At 36.6% G+C, this 16,872-nt stretch overlaps 3 protein-coding genes, 1 non-coding gene and 1 pseudogene across 4 annotated transcripts; 4 read left to right on the plus strand and 1 right to left on the minus strand.

Moving 5' to 3' along the window:
• The first annotated feature begins 619 nt into the window (after positions 1–619).
• On the plus strand, positions 620–1,651 carry LOC114726521 (40S ribosomal protein S4-like). The gene is made up of 4 exons (XM_028913129.1): positions 620–661; positions 754–934; positions 1,038–1,135; positions 1,217–1,651. Exons 1-4 carry the CDS (start codon positions 635–637, stop codon positions 1,649–1,651), a joined length of 741 nt encoding a protein of 246 aa, XP_028768962.1. The 5' UTR covers positions 620–634.
• Positions 1,652–1,728: 77 nt separating this feature from the next.
• LOC114726525 (ferritin-2, chloroplastic-like) lies at positions 1,729–14,840 on the minus strand. The gene is made up of 10 exons (XM_028913132.1): positions 14,824–14,840; positions 13,615–13,665; positions 3,974–4,147; positions 3,381–3,464; positions 3,239–3,299; positions 3,047–3,134; positions 2,441–2,502; positions 2,265–2,330; positions 2,105–2,168; positions 1,729–2,015 (listed from the first exon to the last, which is right to left on the minus strand). Exons 1-10 carry the CDS (start codon positions 14,838–14,840, stop codon positions 1,963–1,965), a joined length of 720 nt encoding a protein of 239 aa, XP_028768965.1. The 3' UTR covers positions 1,729–1,962.
• LOC114726520 (gamma-interferon-responsive lysosomal thiol protein-like) lies at positions 4,982–8,580 on the plus strand. Its single transcript, XM_028913128.1, has 5 exons — positions 4,982–5,400; positions 5,633–5,698; positions 6,080–6,220; positions 7,598–7,690; positions 7,810–8,580. The coding sequence occupies exons 1-5, from the start codon at positions 5,128–5,130 to the stop codon at positions 8,026–8,028; spliced, it is 792 nt and encodes a 263-aa protein (XP_028768961.1). The 5' UTR covers positions 4,982–5,127; the 3' UTR covers positions 8,029–8,580.
• LOC114726522 (APO protein 3, mitochondrial-like) lies at positions 8,993–12,077 on the plus strand (annotated as a pseudogene).
• On the plus strand, positions 13,081–13,162 carry TRNAS-CGA (transfer RNA serine (anticodon CGA)). The gene has a single exon. It is a non-coding gene; the product is annotated as a tRNA-Ser (tRNA).
• Positions 14,841–16,872: the final 2,032 nt, after the last annotated feature.

The following is a 16,872-nucleotide window of genomic DNA, read 5'->3' on the forward strand; positions in this document are numbered from 1 at the left end:
TTATATATTTTTGAATCAAAAGACTTTTCTAATTTTTTAAATCAAACTTATTAAAAAAATTTCTCACTCCTAATTTCCCCGTTCCAAGCATAAAGTAAGCAAGAGAAGTTGACTAATGAGCCCAGGCAAGCAAAGATCTGAGAAAATGAATCTAAATGGAAAGATTGATGCAATTTTAATTGTTAACTTCGAGTTTAAATAATACCTAACCACCTCTTTTGTCGGGACTATTCCTTTCTGGCCGCGAGTAGAAACCAGAAAACTGGTGCGTCAGCAATGTGTAGAGCCAGGAAGAAGAGTGAAGAAGGGCTACGTGGAAAGTAACTACAGGGAAAATCAAAGCTCAGAATCTTATAAATCCGAGCTAGGCCGGGCTTCATGATGCCCTCATGCCATTCCTGGACGAATTGTCCTGACAACTACCTCAAGAGTGACGAACATGGTTATTGATTCTTGTTTTTTTTAAGTTTCAAATTATCTGTTTTCCTTCTCCCTTCCCCTCTGTTAATCTTGCTTAGTGCTTATTACGCTTTTTACAGATGGTAATTGAGTAATCATAATTTTGTGGTCCATAATTAAACAGGCTAGAGGGAAGAGGAAGCACTTAAAGAGGCTCAAAGCTCCCAAACACTGGATGCTTGACAAGCTTGGAGGCGCTTTTGTACGCAAAAGGCTTTCGTCTTTTTATTGTGTAGTGCAGTCTTCTTCAGACTTAATGAGAAACTTAATACGACTCGTCTTCTTTATATGCAGGCTCCCAAGCCATCTCCTGGACCTCACAAGCTAAGGGAGTGCCTCCCCCTCATCCTTATCCTCCGAAACAAGCTTAAATATGCACTCACATATCGCGAAGTCATTTTAATTCTCATGCAGCGACATGTTCTTGTTGATGGAAAAGTCAGAACTGATCAGAAGTACCCTGCAGGCTTTATGGGTATATTTTCCTTTCCTCCAAATTATACGCATATATATATATATATATAAGAGTTGCATCATCAATATATAAATTCATATTGTGCGGGCGCGTAATTTTTCAGACGTTGTATCCATTCCAAAAACGAACGAGAACTTCAGACTCCTCTATGATGTCAAGGGTCGTTTTCGCTTGCGATCAATAACAGAGGACGAGGCAAAGGTTTGCTTCTTTAACTTACCGCTATTTGTGAATATAAGTCACTTTATGATACATGTTAATACTGTCAGTTCCTTCATATAGTTCAAGCTCTGTAAGGTGAGATCGGTGCAGTTTGGGAAAAGGGGTATTCCCTATCTGAACACATACGATGGACGAACCATCAGATATCCTGACCCGCTTATCAAAGCTAACGACACCATAAAACTTGACCGAGACTCCTACAAGATCACTGACTTCATAAAGTTTGAAGTTGGAAATGTTGCGATGGTGACGGGTGGGAGGAACAGAGGACGAGTTGGGGTTATAAAGAGGAGGGAAAAACATATGGGCACCTTTGACACCATCCATGTCCAAGATGCTGTTGGGAACGAATTCGCTACTCGTTTGGAAAACGTTTTCATTATTGGTCAGGGCTCAAGACCATGGGTCTCTTTACCCAAAGGAAAGGGAATCAAGTTGAGTATCATTGAAGAAGCTAGGCTCAGGCGTGAGGCAGAAAGGGCTTCCTCAGCATGATATCTATAATCATCATTAATGATTATTTCCACGTACTTGTATACTATCTTGTGTGTGTTCATGCAATGACTCGCTAGTTTGTATTTCGCATCATCGATCATCTCATAATAGAATACTATGTATCTTGTTCTTATCATAGGTTCTATGATCTACTGGTTCTATATGAAGAAGCTCACCAGGATCCATGGTAAGCTTAATGTAACCAATTCCAACAGGGAGTAGAAGTATGCATGGAGAAAAGAGACATGTCTTCATTAAAAGGGAAAGGCATCGGAGGAGAAGTAGGCCAGGTTTATAAGTGTAGATATGTGTTATGCAGCTGCCACAGCTTCTTTGAGCAGCATCTGATCAAAGTGCCAGACACCTGCAAGCCCACCAACCAATTACCGTAATTTATGAAGCAAGAAGTGTGTGTACAAATTAATTAGTGTGGTTAATGACTCAAGCAATTACCATGTCCTTTGCCCACCCTTCTTAACTGAGCCACATATTCTGAGATCTTCTTGATGGACTCAACCTGAAGCCGAACGAAAATAAGGAAGATAACAATCGTCTTTTGATAAAATGATCTTTCCGATGTCATGACAACAAGAATCACAGGATGTTGCTTTACCTGATCGGCAAGAAACTCGCTTTCAATAAAATCAGTGAGCTGCGCATCATTGTTCTCATTTGCCAACTGCGTTAGTGATATAAAGTCCATTTTGAGCTGCACCGTCTTATTGGGTGGAAAATTAACAGTAATCTAAAAATCTATATAATAAGTTTAATTTGGGCTGGGAAATTTGCCTGGTGTAGATCAAGAAGCTTCCCATTGTTCAACTTTTTCAAAGACAATGCAAGTTCCATTGCTGCAGGACGACAGGGCATCCAGTATCAGCATTTAACAAGTCAAAAACCACGACTCCGAACGCGCATGGTTCCAGAAATTCAGGAACAACCGAAAGCAACAAATACACTAAACTAAACTATCACATATAACTCTCATAGGCGATGCTCGCATCGAGAACTTCTCTGATAAGAACAAAATACAACCAACTAGTTGTTGGTTAAACACAAATTCAAAGGGAGGGTGTTAATCTTAACGCTCTCAGGAAATTAGCCTCAAGTCTAATACTCTGAGTTATATTAAAAAAGAAGAAAAAAGTACAAAGCACAGCACAACAAGATTTCAGAAGTTGAACGTTTAGATGGCCGGAACCGGAATGAATTATTATGCCATAGAAGTTGAAGCACCCTCCAGAAGCTCCAGACAAATAATTCGTATTTAGATGGAAAAAAAAAATATTGATGAATTTGGCAAAATAAAAATTATTCACCAGCATCTCGTGAGTTGCTTTAAATGTCAGAGTTAATCTCCAGAGTCAGAATAAAAGGCATTGCCCCACATCTTACCATTTAATGCATCGCCCTTTTCAATATGATCATATTCTGACAAAGGCATCAGCAGTGACTGCAGCTTAACTCTACCTCCTCTTATATTCTGGTAATTATCAGAAAGTAAATTTAATAATATGAACTTAAGATTAAACGGAAAAGAAATAATAGTGAGTTAGGAAAATTAATGCATTGCAAAGCAACAAACACCTGGTATTCCATCAATTTCTCAGCATGCTGTCTCTCTTCCACACTTGAATCCTTGAAAAATCTACAAACGTTGCGTGTAATATACTAATTTATCAGTAATCAACTTACAACCAAATTCGACGAAGGAACTTAGGATTCATACTTGGCTAGTCCCTTGAGAGCGATATTATCTCGGTCAAAGTAGGCATGCACGGCATGATACACGTAGGAGATACTGTATTCCACACTGATTCGAAGGAAAGAAAAGCTGCAATGAGATACTTGCAGAACTAAGAACATTGTATCCACCTCGAGTAGACACAAAGTGAAAACAGCATGTTGCAGTTTAAACCTGAAGAGGCAAGTAAATGGTCGAGAACCATCTTTTACAATCATTACTAAAATTGTCAGCATGATAAGGACTATCAGAGCTCTCTCTGATCATCTTAACTAGATAATAATGGTTAAGAAAAGCAGGATGCTGTGCCTGTTTGCAGGTACTTATTACTTACCAAATTACCGATTATTCCTATGAGGATAGCCAACTTAGCCTCAACACTAAGAACCGAAAGGACGAATGAATGACTCAGAAAGTCGGAGGGCGATTGAACAGAGACTCCGTGAAGAGAGAATAAATGTAACACAGTAAAAACAAACGATGAAAATCAGATAGCAGTGCATGACGGTTAAAATGAAGGATAGCAGCACGCAACTAAATACAGACAAAATTTAACATAATAAGAATGTGAAGCTCACTTGATCTGTTCATTGAGGGCGTCCTCACACTGCTCATTGTACTGCTGACGAGCCAGTGATGCCTGAGGCTCAGCGGGAATGACATGGAGCTTCGTTTTCACTTCCTCGAGGGGTTCGAAAATTACATTCGGAATGGATCGAGTATCATCCTCCTTAGAGGCCTGTATAGCAAACCTACTGCCCACATCTCTACAGGAGAATCTGCTCCTGCATGCACTGTTCGGGGTCTTCACAGCATCGTGAATGGGACCACGATGTGAGAGAGAAGACAGAAGCTGTGCTCTCTGTGAAAGCGAGAATGAGAAGGAAGTATTGGCTATAAGCATTTTGACAGAGAGAAAGCAGAGGAGAGAGCAAAGGATGCAACAAAAAATTACAGTAAGAAGAGAACGAAGATGGCAACGCGAGAAAAAGGGAGGTGAAGATTCTCTGGCGGTTTTGGGGGACTTATAACCGTTCAGGGGGAAGTACGTGGACGGTGAGGACCGGTCATTAAGTAGCTGCGTGGTTGGCTTGGCGCGGGGCAGTGGTGCTGACTGCTGAGTATGCAGTTTATTAAACGTAACAGAATACGGGCTTCTTTTGCACTCATCCATGCACTAAACGCTCGGAGGGCTTTCCCCCAAAAAACAAAAAACACTGGGTAGGGATTGTTAAATAATAACAATAACAAAAACTATTAATATTATTTTTAGTTAATAAACTTTAATTTAATTTTGATATTTTTTTTTGCATGACTAATTTTGATTTTGATTTCTAAAATTTAAATCAATAACTTTAGTTCTAAATTCAATTTTATTTTTTGGTCTTGAAGTTTGTTTTACTTATCAAAATTATGTGTTTCAAATTTTAGGAGACAAGATTAAAAGTGGCTATCCTCAGGGGCTTTTGGTGAAATCTTAAAACGACTTTGGCTATAAATCGTTTTGAATTATAGGGACTCGTGTGGCTCTAATGCAAGCCAGCAGCTGCAATCGAGAAAAATTCTTCCACGTGCACAAACCTAGGTGATTCGTTGTCTGAATCTTGTTCGCATGCAAAAATGGCGCTGTAGATTTTACCCTGAGCCGCTGATCCTAGCGGCTTGGAGTGTGACCGAAGGAACTCCATAGCCTCCATCCTCCTCGCAGCTCTCCAATTCAGCTCCTTCAACCATGGGGTCTTGGAAGATGACCTCATCCCTTATCTTCTGCCTTTCCATCTTTGCTTTGTTCCCTCCCTCCTTGCCTTCCCAAGTCTTGCGCTCCTCCCATTCTCACAAGGTTTCTGTGGGTTTATACTATGAAAGCTTGTGCCCTTACAGTGCTAATTTCATCGTCAATTACCTGGTCAAGCTCTTCGATGACGACCTTATCTCCATCGTCGATCTCAAGCTCGTTCCATGGGGTAATGCCAAGCTCAGGGGAAACAACACCTTTGATTGTCAGGTACTTCAAATGAACACTCTCTCCCTCAATTTGCTATGAGCTCTTCTTTTGTAGGCTTTCCCCTTCCTTTTCCTTTTTTTTCCCCATCGGTGGGAGTGGGGGGGGTTCCTTTTTAGTTTTAAAGCTGGAACTATCTATATATTCCTCTTAAATTGAACTTTTCGTTTATGTGTTTATGTGTTCCATTTGCCTGAATTAACATGCGGCTGTTTTTTTCCCATGACGATTGCAGCATGGCCCATATGAGTGCTTACTGAACACCGTGGAAGCGTGCGCAATTGATATATGGCCTGACCTGGTAAGACTTCCGCTTTGATAGTGAGAGAGACTGAGAAATCAATGGGTAGACTGGTCCATAAACGGAGAGCGGTACTTTTTCTTGTTTTATCCTTTTTGGTTCTGAGTGTTGGTATTTCTTTAAATGGAATGTAGCGTTGAAAGGATCTGTAATTTACTTGGGCGAGTTGAAAAGGGAAAGATATTAATGGGGTTATAGACGACAGAAAATAGAACATTTACTGGGGAGATGGATTCTTCGATGATATGCTAGAATTCCTCTCGAGTGCTAATGTCACGAATCATTCTTAGTTTGATCTTATTGTTGATTTAATATGAAAATAACTCATATTACTTTTGTATCACACTCTTAACTACCTAATTATATTCGTGTTTATGGCAGGATGAACATTTTCCTTTCATATATTGTGTTGAGGCTTTAGTGTATGACTTAAAGTACCGAGAATGGGAATCATGTTTTCAGAAATTGGATCTGGATCCAAAACCTATTGATAAATGCTATACCAGCAAATATGGAAAGGAGGTTTGTGATTTTCTCTGATTCTTGATAAAATTTAATGTTTTATCATTGCTATGTGTTTATGCTGGTCAAATATCCTTGCAATGTGTCGAGGCTTTGTGTTAAATATCACTAGTAATTTGTAATTCGTGCTAATTTGCATCTTTCTTTGCTATGAAATTGCTGGCCTAAGAGGATTGCTGCCCAGATTGTAATATTTTCCTAGTAACCATTGAGTAGAACTGCGTAGCCCTCATACTTAGTAAAACTGCTATCCCTACTAAACACTATCTCTGGTCCTAATTATAAGAGTTAGTTAACTAATTTGAAGAGAGTAAGAAAATAAGTTAAGTTAGTTATTTGTAATACATATGTATTGTCTTTCCTAAAATATCTTTGCTAATCAAGTTTATTGGCTAGAACTACTTTTATTAGAGGGCTATCTTGAGAAAGAATGCATAAATATGAGAAACAAGGTGGATTGGAGTCTTATAATTAGGACTAAAGTAAAAGTCAAACAAAGTCTTATATTAAGAACCGGAGGTAGTAATAAATAAGACTTTCTATTGTTCAAACTATTTTGTCAGTGAGATCAACACGACTCTTCGATGTTATCTGATTCTCTCTAATAACATTTACGTTCATATATTTAAAAATCTTGAAAGTTTACAAATCCTGCTAAATGAAAGACAATTTGTGGCAACTTGAGAAATAGAAATGCTAAACTATCAAGAATGTGGCTTATGCCCCCTCCGTAATCTGTTCATCACAATGAAAATTTTTCGTAGCAGTAATCAGTTCCTAGTTTAAAATGGAAATTTGGAAGAGAAGCAGTGTCAATAGAGTTTGAAACCTTGGTCTAAAATTGGGATAGTAAATCTGATGCTTAAACCATGGATATATCTGGTAATGGTTTTTCTCTAACAGTCTGATGTGCTCATGAACTGCTTGTTTCTTTCTTGAAGTGTATATATGGAATAACCAACGAAGAGTACTTTTACCTGAGCTTAACCATCACTTGCGCTTTTCACCACAAAGGAACTACTACTACTACTATTACTTTAGCATCGTCATTGTTTTGTTAAAGTACACAACTCTGGCATTGTAGCTTTGGGGTAATCTTTGAATCACTTTCTACTGATACAAGACACAGTGCTCCTTTGTTTCAAGTCTACAACTATTTACAAAACCAGTAGTATGGATCTACCAGACGTGTTGATTCTGAATATTCATCTCTCTTTTAAGATAAATTATCAAACGTCTTCTTTTCAATTATTGCCAAACTTGCAAAATGTGGACTCTGTCTCCAGATGGTCAAAAAGTTGTGACAGATAGCTTTTTGATCGATGAATCATTGTTTCGCCAAAACCTTCTCAAGCAGAAGTTACCATTTTTATGCAGCTGGAGCTTAAGTATGCAGCTGAAACGAATGCTCTGCAGCCTCCTCATAAGTATGTTCCATGGGTAGTTGTGGATGGAGAACCACTATATGAGGTTAGTTCTACTATTCGCATGGCTTTTGTTGTGATGAACAATAGCTATAGAGAGTGAAATGCACTTCTAAAAAGTTTGATTTCTTTTTCTTTGTTTTTTTTTTTTTTTGGGTGCCACAGGATTATGAAAACTTTATAAGCTATATTTGTAAAGCTTATAAAGGCACTGATATACCCAAAAGTTGCAGCCAAGTATTATTTGATGCTAATCAAATGATGGATACGAAGTCTAAGCATTCAGTTTGTGATGAGGAATCAGTGATGCCTAACTTATGGGAACTACTAAGGTCTACCGTTACATCATGGATGACTCGGATGAACATGCCAGGAGCAGCATAGATTGGCCAATCTATTAGCCAAATTAGTTTTTAAGCCAGTTTTAACTAATCTGGTACACGTGTCAAGTAAGAGCAAGTGGGGGTCTTATACTGAGCTCTATATGATATAACTCTGAAGTCATTACAATAACAAGATTGGATTAGGGAGCTATCATTTCTCTCTAACCCCATTCTCTAGCACAATCCTGTTTGATTTCTAAGTGGTTTGCTGTAGTAGAACTTGTGATGGGTTAGTACTCGATCTTCAAACTATTGTAGTGTCTGTCAATACAACTAGTAAGTGCCATCTCAGAGTGGAAGTGGAAGACTAAAGATGATGCAGACTACATGATCAAAGCAGAACACGGCCAAGAGATTTGACTATATATCATGTTGTTTATGTTGGAAAAATGTCTACTGGTTTGGCTTGTTGGGAGTCAATTCATTCGAAGTCCCCAGCGCCATCCTAGTGAGGAAATCTCCACTCCTTTTAAAAAAAAAAAAAAAACAATCAATCTCTGCCTCGAACTACTTGATTTATTTATCTACGGACACGAGTGTTGGCAGAAAAAAAGGAATGTTCAGAATCAGCTTTTACACCGAAAATTTACCCTACTATTTCCTTCAAAACAATTTACTAATATTTGCCGAACCCGAAGTTATTTCTCCAAGATAAAAGATGATTTAGTGAAGGACTTCTGAAGGAGGAGAAATTATTGCAAGAGATGTGAAATTTCAATCTTTACAGTATTCAATTGAATTTTAAAATAGTTTACCTTCCTTCTTCTGAATTTTCTTAAAACAAATTCGAAATTGAATTAAAAATAAGAAGAAGAAAAATTCCTTTTTTGATACATCTGGATACCGTGCTTTTGCATTTTTCTCTCCTGATAATTTGAATAACTCATCTCACTATTCATCTAGAGACCATCCTTTTACGTTTTACATTTTTCTTCCGTATGTATTATCTTTGCTTTTCTTGGAGTATCACATTTTTGTTTTTGCTATAAAGGAGTTTCAATTTTCAAGTGGAGCGTAGGATGTACATGGAGAAGGGCGGAGTGGTATGGATAACGATGAATTTGTAAGGGCAAGTAATTATGGGCCAGATCAATTTCTTCTAGTCAAACCATGGGCCAAAGATGGGCTGAAACAGAACACTTATTGAGCCGAGTCGGGCTCCATATTCATCTTGTGCCAGTGAGGCGTCTGAATGGACGACGGAGATTTCCGCCATCACAGCACGGACACACTCTCCGGAAGCCGGCATTTCCCATCCACTTTGATTGAGCAGAAAATCAGTGGGAGATGCGCCCAAGAGTCGTATCGGATATTTCTCTCCTCAATTCAGTGTGCAGTCGTTTGAACAGAAACCTATTATTTTCGTCGGAGAGGAGGCTTAACTATGGAGACGACCCAGATGACCCTTCGTACTGCGACGTGCCCAAGCCTTGCAGGAGAAAGTCAGAGAGAAAGCCATATGTGACGCCCATGAAAGTTTTGATTCGAAGGGCCAGAGCGGAGAGAGAAGCTCGAAAGGTGCAGCCTTGCCGGATGCTCGAAGAACCCCCTGACAATGGTTTGTTGGTTCCTGAACTCGTCGAAGTCGCTCGTCAAGTCTATCAAGCTCGTCAGTCTCTTCTTTGTGGTTTGTCGGAGCTTGTGAAAATAATTCGCGTCCAACGCTGCAGGTAGCTAATTCGTTCCCTTGTCATACCAGCAAATGGTCAACATAAGCTCACTATGGATGATTGCTTGTTTGATGTTGAAGTACTGCAAATGGTGCATATCAAGACACAGCAATTGTCATATTAGCAAGTAGGCATATGGATTTTCGTTGCATATGCAGGAAGACATTATCAGCATTTCTCGATGTTGTGACCGGTAGCCAACATGTTTAAGCTTTCGGTGAATAGCATTTTTCTTTTCATTGTGATTTCCAATTCCAAACATTGATCAAGATTTGACGTTGGTGATTATATGCGCTAGTAATATGAGAGATAAGCATCATTCCATGAAGACTCGGGTTTAAACTTGACCTGAAATCGATGGTATTCATGTCATAGCTTCTATTTGAGATATTTATCACAGAAGCTTGAGCTGGCTTTTTAAAAGGGTAATTGTTAGGCACACACATTTACCATTGACTTCCCATATGCCATTCAGAGTTGTAACTACATAATCTGAAGGAATTCATTTTGATTGACTGAATGTGTTCCTATATAAAACTCATGCCTCTTTGCATCACCATCCGACATGGCCATAGAGATGTGGAAGGTCTGTCCCGCTTCTGGAGCTATGTTACTAGACTATTTACCTCATTTACGGTTCGCTTTAAAATAAATTTATTGTGAAGCATGAATATGGCAAGATATAAAGCTGTGTAGGACCTGATTATTATTATGAGAGATGAAAAGGCTGGGTTTCATTTGATAACTAGAATACATGAAACATGAATAGGCCAACCAAAATCCACCATAATATTGAGTCTTCATTATTTCGTGTTTCTGATCTATTCCTTCAACTTGTGTGAAGTTTTCAAGTGCAAATTTTAACAATTTACATCAGCTTTTGTTTGCGAACTTAACATTTATTTGTTTCCTATTAGAGTCTGTAAAGAGGTTCACATTGGCCAAGTGGGTCACGAGATCCGGACATGTACAGGGCCGAAGAGTGGTTTCCGGAATGCAATGCATGTTTGGGGAAGGGGAGGGGTTCAAGATGTGGTCTTCTTTCCAAAATGCTACCATCTTTTTGATCGTGTTGGTAACCAAGAGTTGTGCATGACGAAAAGCATGTCATTCCTCGTATTCCCGCCATTGCAGAACTCTGTATACAAGCTGGTCTTGACCTTGAAAAGTATCCCACTAAAAGGAGAACAAAACCTGTGTATTGTATTGAGGGAAGAATAGTAGATTTCGAGAAAGTCATGGATGGGGACGAAAGTGCAAGAAAACTTTCTTGTGAGAATGACAGTTCTTCAGCTGAGTCGCTTAGTATATTGAACAAGCCTGTAGATGATTTGAGGGATTTGATGGAGAAGAAGAATTTTGTGGAGAATGGCAGAACTGTTTAGAGCAGTTGAGCGATGAAGAAAGGAAAACATTGAGGAATTTAGGCATAAAGACACTGAACTCTTGGTTTGAGATGACATCAGGTGCAAGGAGAATAATGGAGAAGTATACTGTAAATACTTGTGGATATTGTCCTGAGGTCCAGGTGGGCCTAAGGGACACAAAGTAAGAATATGTAAGCATCAAAGCCATCAGTCTCGAAATGTTTGCATCATGGCAAGAAGCCACTATAGATGATCTTGTAGGTTTGAGGGATTTGATGGAGAAGAAGAATTTGTGGGAGAATGGCAGAAACTGTTTAGAGCAGTTGAGCGATGAAGAAAGGAAAACATTGAGGAATTTAGGCATAAAGACACTGAACTCTTGGTTTGAGATGACATCAGGTGCAAGGAGAATAATGGAGAAGTATACTGTAAATACTTGTGGATATTGTCCTGAGGTCCAGGTGGGTCCTAAGGGACACAAAGTAAGAATATGTAAAGCATCAAAGCATCAGTCTCGAAATGGTTTGCATGCATGGCAAGAAGCCACTATAGATGATCTTGTAGGTCCAAATTATGTATGGCATGTTCAGGATCTTAATGGCCCTGCTTTGAACAATGATTTGAAGAGGTATTATGGCAAGGCTCCAGCTGTGGTGGAACTATGTGTGCATGCTGGAGCTCCGATTCCTGATGAATATAGGAGTATGATGAGATTAGATGTGGTTCCCCAGATCGAGATGAGGCTGACCTTGTTACTTGAAATGCTTTGCATTTCCCAGATGTATTATATGTTGACTATGCTTGGAGTTCATCAGACCATATCGCAAAAAGCTTGACCTTGAGTCTGAACAGACCTGAACCCAGGTAGCTTGAAATCACTGTTTTCATATATTCTCAAGAAGAATACCAGCTTATGCTGTGTTCGGAAAGTATTTGCAGCTTGAAGAAGAATGAAAGAAATTGCATTATTGTAATTTCGAATTGTCAGTGGATATTATTAGTGTGACGGACTACATATCAAACAGTCCAATATGTATAATGGATGGCTCTATTCGGTCCAAAGTAGCCCTGCGTCCTCAATTCATGCTTGGAATCCATAAAATCGAAAGCAGTGCTATTTGCTGAGTGGCTGCTCTAAAAGGTTACCCGGTTTGTTTATCAATCAAACCACTCCATGTGCTGGGTCAAATGTCAAAGATAGTATCAGAGAAACTGCTGATTATTAGTCTGAAAAATTCTCATGTCCTGCAGGTGGTTGGAACTGAGCAAAATCAACTTAAAAATAAAAATAAAGCGTAAGTTAAAAAATACTCTTCTGGTCCTATTTATATAATAGAAAGAGAGAACGTTTTTAGTCTTATTTATAAGACACTGAGAGAAATGTTTTGTATAGATATACAATTTTACTAATCATTTATTATATTGATTTTGTTTACATGAAGTATAATGTACTCTTCCGGTTCTTAATAAATGACCTATTTAACTCATTTGATTAATTAAAAAAATTAAGTTAGTTAATTATAAGAAATATGATATATTTTTCTTAAAACACCATAATCATCTTTCTTAATATCCTCTTTTCCTCCTTCACTTGATTACGGTTGAAGAAGTATTTTTAGAAAAAAAAATAGAAAAAATTGATAAATATGAAAAATAAATCTTATATTTAGAGTCAAAGTCAACTCAATAATTAAGTCTTATATCAAGGATCGGAGGAGTATATTAAATAAGAATAAAATTAGAAAGTTATTAAATTTTAAGTGAAAGTTAATAAAATTTAAGATTTTTTTTAATTTGTATAAAACATGTTGAAAATGACTTAAAAATAAAACGAGAAGAGCATAATTTTAATTGAATTTTTTTTTTTTCAAAAGGACTTTGTTGGAAGTCTAGAACGATCTTTTGATGCTGACATATTAATTACGAGACTTTGATATCAAGCTCGCCGTAGTAAAACAAACCCTTTCGGCCACAGTGATTAAATTTCAGCATATTAATGTGACGCACACCAAACGCGTCGATATGTCCGAGTGGTTAAGGAGACAGACTCGAAATCTGTTGGGCTTTGCCTGCGCAGGTTCGAATCCTGCTGTCGACGTTCGTGCCTTTTATGATTCCCACCAAAAGCTGTATTATTTCAATTTCAATTTCGTTTTAATTTGGAAATAAAAAACATAGAAAATAACGTACTATCTCTGTTACCTAATATAAGAGTTTATTTAATTTTCTTTTGATCCTAAATATAATATCACCATTCACTTTGTCTGTCATATTTATTAATTTTTTTCAAAATAGTCATTATAATAATAGTAATTGTAACTAATATACTTGATTAGTAAAGATATTTAAAAAAATAACACCTATTTATTACAGATAACTAATTTAACTAATTTTCTTAATCTACTCAAATTATTCAATTAGCTCTTATATTAAGGACCAAAGGTAATATAAGAGCTAGTTGACCAATTTGAGTAAATTAAAAAAAAAATTTAAGTTAGTTGTTTGTAATAAATAAATAATTTCTTTTCTAAAATATCCTATATATATTACCTAGAACTATTATTTGATAGAACATTTAATATATGTAAACTATTAGAAGAGCTATTTAAAAAATAAATATAAAAGATAAAATAAATTATGATCTTATATTCAGGATAAAATTAAAAGTCAAACTAACTCTAATATTAAAGATAAGAGGTAATATCTTAATAATCCCCATAATTAACAATATCCATAAGTTATATGGGTAAATCGTTGATAGAGACATCTAGGGCCCTCAACATTTTAATATTCTGCTTTTCTCTATAAAAACAGCTCACAAGTTTTCTTATACGACAAAAATAATGAATAAATCTTTAATTAATCTTCCCCCACTAACGTCAGCATTTGTCAGATATACAGGGACAATGATTGATATCATATCCTGATATATTATTCTTTAAAAAGAAGAGATTATAGCCACCCCATTTAATTATTAAAGAAGAACGTAATTGAAACGCACACACTACGCATCACTACGAGATAGATTCTTTGGCCATTGGCTTCTAGAACTGCACACGATGGTGCATCCATCCTCAATTATTGTGATCACAACTTGGCTCCCCAAGAAATTTGAATTCTTTTTATATTTGTTTTGATCCTCTCACGAAATAATCTCTTTAATTTAATGTTCTCATTTTTCATCACTGCTTTGCAAAACTGTTTTTTTTTTTCTTTTCACATTTTCGTTAGGGTAGTTATGTAATTTTGTCATAGGAAACATATATATAGAATCAAACAAAATAGGGGTGACTTTTAACAATCAAATCAATTATTGGATCTAGGCCATTAGAAGCTCTCCACTGATTAAGTTGTCTCCATATGTACATGCATTTGGAAACCTAACTCTCACATCAAAATGCAATAACCACCCAACCATTTCAAATGCAAATTCCACTCGCAAAAAACATTTGAGTTGAGGGCACATCTTCTTTCTTTTTTTCTTTGATTATGTTAGTTTTTTTTTTTTTCAAAAAACCATGTTGAGTTATGAATTGGGTAAATTATTTGTAATATCAACTTACTTCTTGAAACAAGTTTTTCATACACATCGAAATCTAATTAATTTAATGATAAGAATGTGTTAATATAATTCATTATTGACGTTAATTTTTACCAAATAAGATTAAGATAACTCATAATTAGTAATTAAAATAAGGAGCATCCAACATTAATTGTCCCCATCCGAATCAATTGGCAAATGATTATACCCATGTTTACCAGGAACCGGTGTTCATTATTTTGATAGACACTTTAAACCCATCAGATCTTAACCAGCTAGATTTCACTTAGATGGTCCAGATTTAATCTTTTTTATTTGTTCAATATAATTATTTTAGTAGGTATAGAATATAAAATAAATTAAAGATAATATGTCAACTATTATTTTTTAAAAAATATTTTTTATTTAAAAATAATTAATTTAAAATTTAAAATATGACCATTCAAATGAGATATCAATAATTAAGATCTAATGAGTTTATGGTACTTATAAATGTGATCAGCACTGAAACTAGTTCCTATTTACGATCATCCAACCATATGAAGACTACACACCAATTAGAAGTCGATAGTCAAGTTTGGAATCATAAAATAATTGAAAGGTTTGTATGAAGAACTTGACCTGACTTTGTTTACGAAAAAATCATCACAAATTTTACCACAAGTATGTGAAATTAGATTCTCTATGAAATCTACATAAAAGTGTCACAAAAGCAACTATATAAGATCAATACATATCACACTTGAGTGGCCGGGAGAAATGAAGTCTTTCTTTTATATAGCCAAACTGAGTTTAAAGCGAATCCCATGTTTTTTCAAGTACAATCTTATATTACATGAGTAATAAGATTCACTGTAAATCTAAGATGATGTATTGACGATGAAAAACATAAGACTGTTTTATTTATTATAAATATACACGTTAATTTGCCGCTATCCTCTATGGAATTCACATCCAATGAGAAAGGTTAGCCAGCTTGGTGTGGTGCATTTTATGCAGGGATGTTTTAACCAACTTTGGTACTCCCTATTTATTGTCCACAAATGGACCCTAAGTACATATGTTTATTGGGAAAATCACGTGCCTCCACACGCACACATATGTGGCTCAAAACACTGTGACACTAGGTACCCTACGACCTACGTGTTACCTTGTCGACCGTTCATTTCCATGTAAGGGGGCCTGTGAATTTTTAATACGGCATGACATTTATTATATCTATATATGCATATGTATTATTCTGCTCTTATTCATGAGACACTTTCAACATATTTTATACAAATCAAGAAAAACCTTAAAATACATTAATTTTTTATTAAAATATAATAATTTTTTATTTTTATTCCTATTTAATATATACATCTTTCAAAAAATATAACTATCTACAGTATAATAAATGAAAGACGAATTAGTACATTCAGATTAAAACTTTAATGAAATGACTTATAAATAAGACAAAAAAATAATTTCTTTCTCTGCCTTATGACCAGAGGAGTATATATTTATATATAGCTTCCCTCGACATCAATCGACTGCTGAAACCAAAGAAAAAGTTAAGAGAGTCCAGATTGATTGTCCCTGATGCAGGCTCCATTTCCAGAGGGTTATATATATGTATGCACGCAGATAACAAGTTTATATACCTTTCGAGGCCATACCAGATACTGTTGAAACAATTCAAAAAGGGTCCTTGTCTCGGACAAGAGCAAGAGCAGTAATATTAATAGGTGAAGGAGCGTGGTGGGATCGATATTATTGGTGCGATCAAATTAAAGAGGCAACCCCACCACACACTGTTTGTCCATATTCATATCCTCCGAACTACAAACCGATCCCATCTACCAGAAAACCCCTTCCTCCTCCTCTTAAATGAAGTACGCTTCCTATACGGAATTCCGATTCCAGTGTGCGCGCATCATTTATATTCACATGCATTATATATATATATATGTATTATCTCTCCCAAGCCTATAACATAACTGGGTTGTATATCTTTTAGGTCTCTTTCTGTGTACAGAACATGGCCCACTTTCTGCTCCATGCAGCGCGTAGGTTAATTATTAAACGATCCTTATAAAAAAACCTAGCTGCGCGACGAACCTGTTCACCTGTGTCCGTAGATATAGTGACGATATATTTCATATCATCTTGTAATTTTACTGGGTTCTTCCCCCCCTTCTCTCTCTAGGCGCGGAAAATATTGATTACTTCCTCACGGTTACGTCGAAGAAGACCGATAGTCCACACCCCACTGTGTGAAATGCGTT

The sequence above is a fragment of the Neltuma alba genome, unplaced genomic scaffold (genome assembly GCF_004799145.2).
Source record: "Neltuma alba isolate B1F8T4 unplaced genomic scaffold, ASM479914v2 tig00012380_pilon, whole genome shotgun sequence".
NCBI lineage: Eukaryota > Viridiplantae > Streptophyta > Magnoliopsida > Fabales > Fabaceae > Neltuma > Neltuma alba.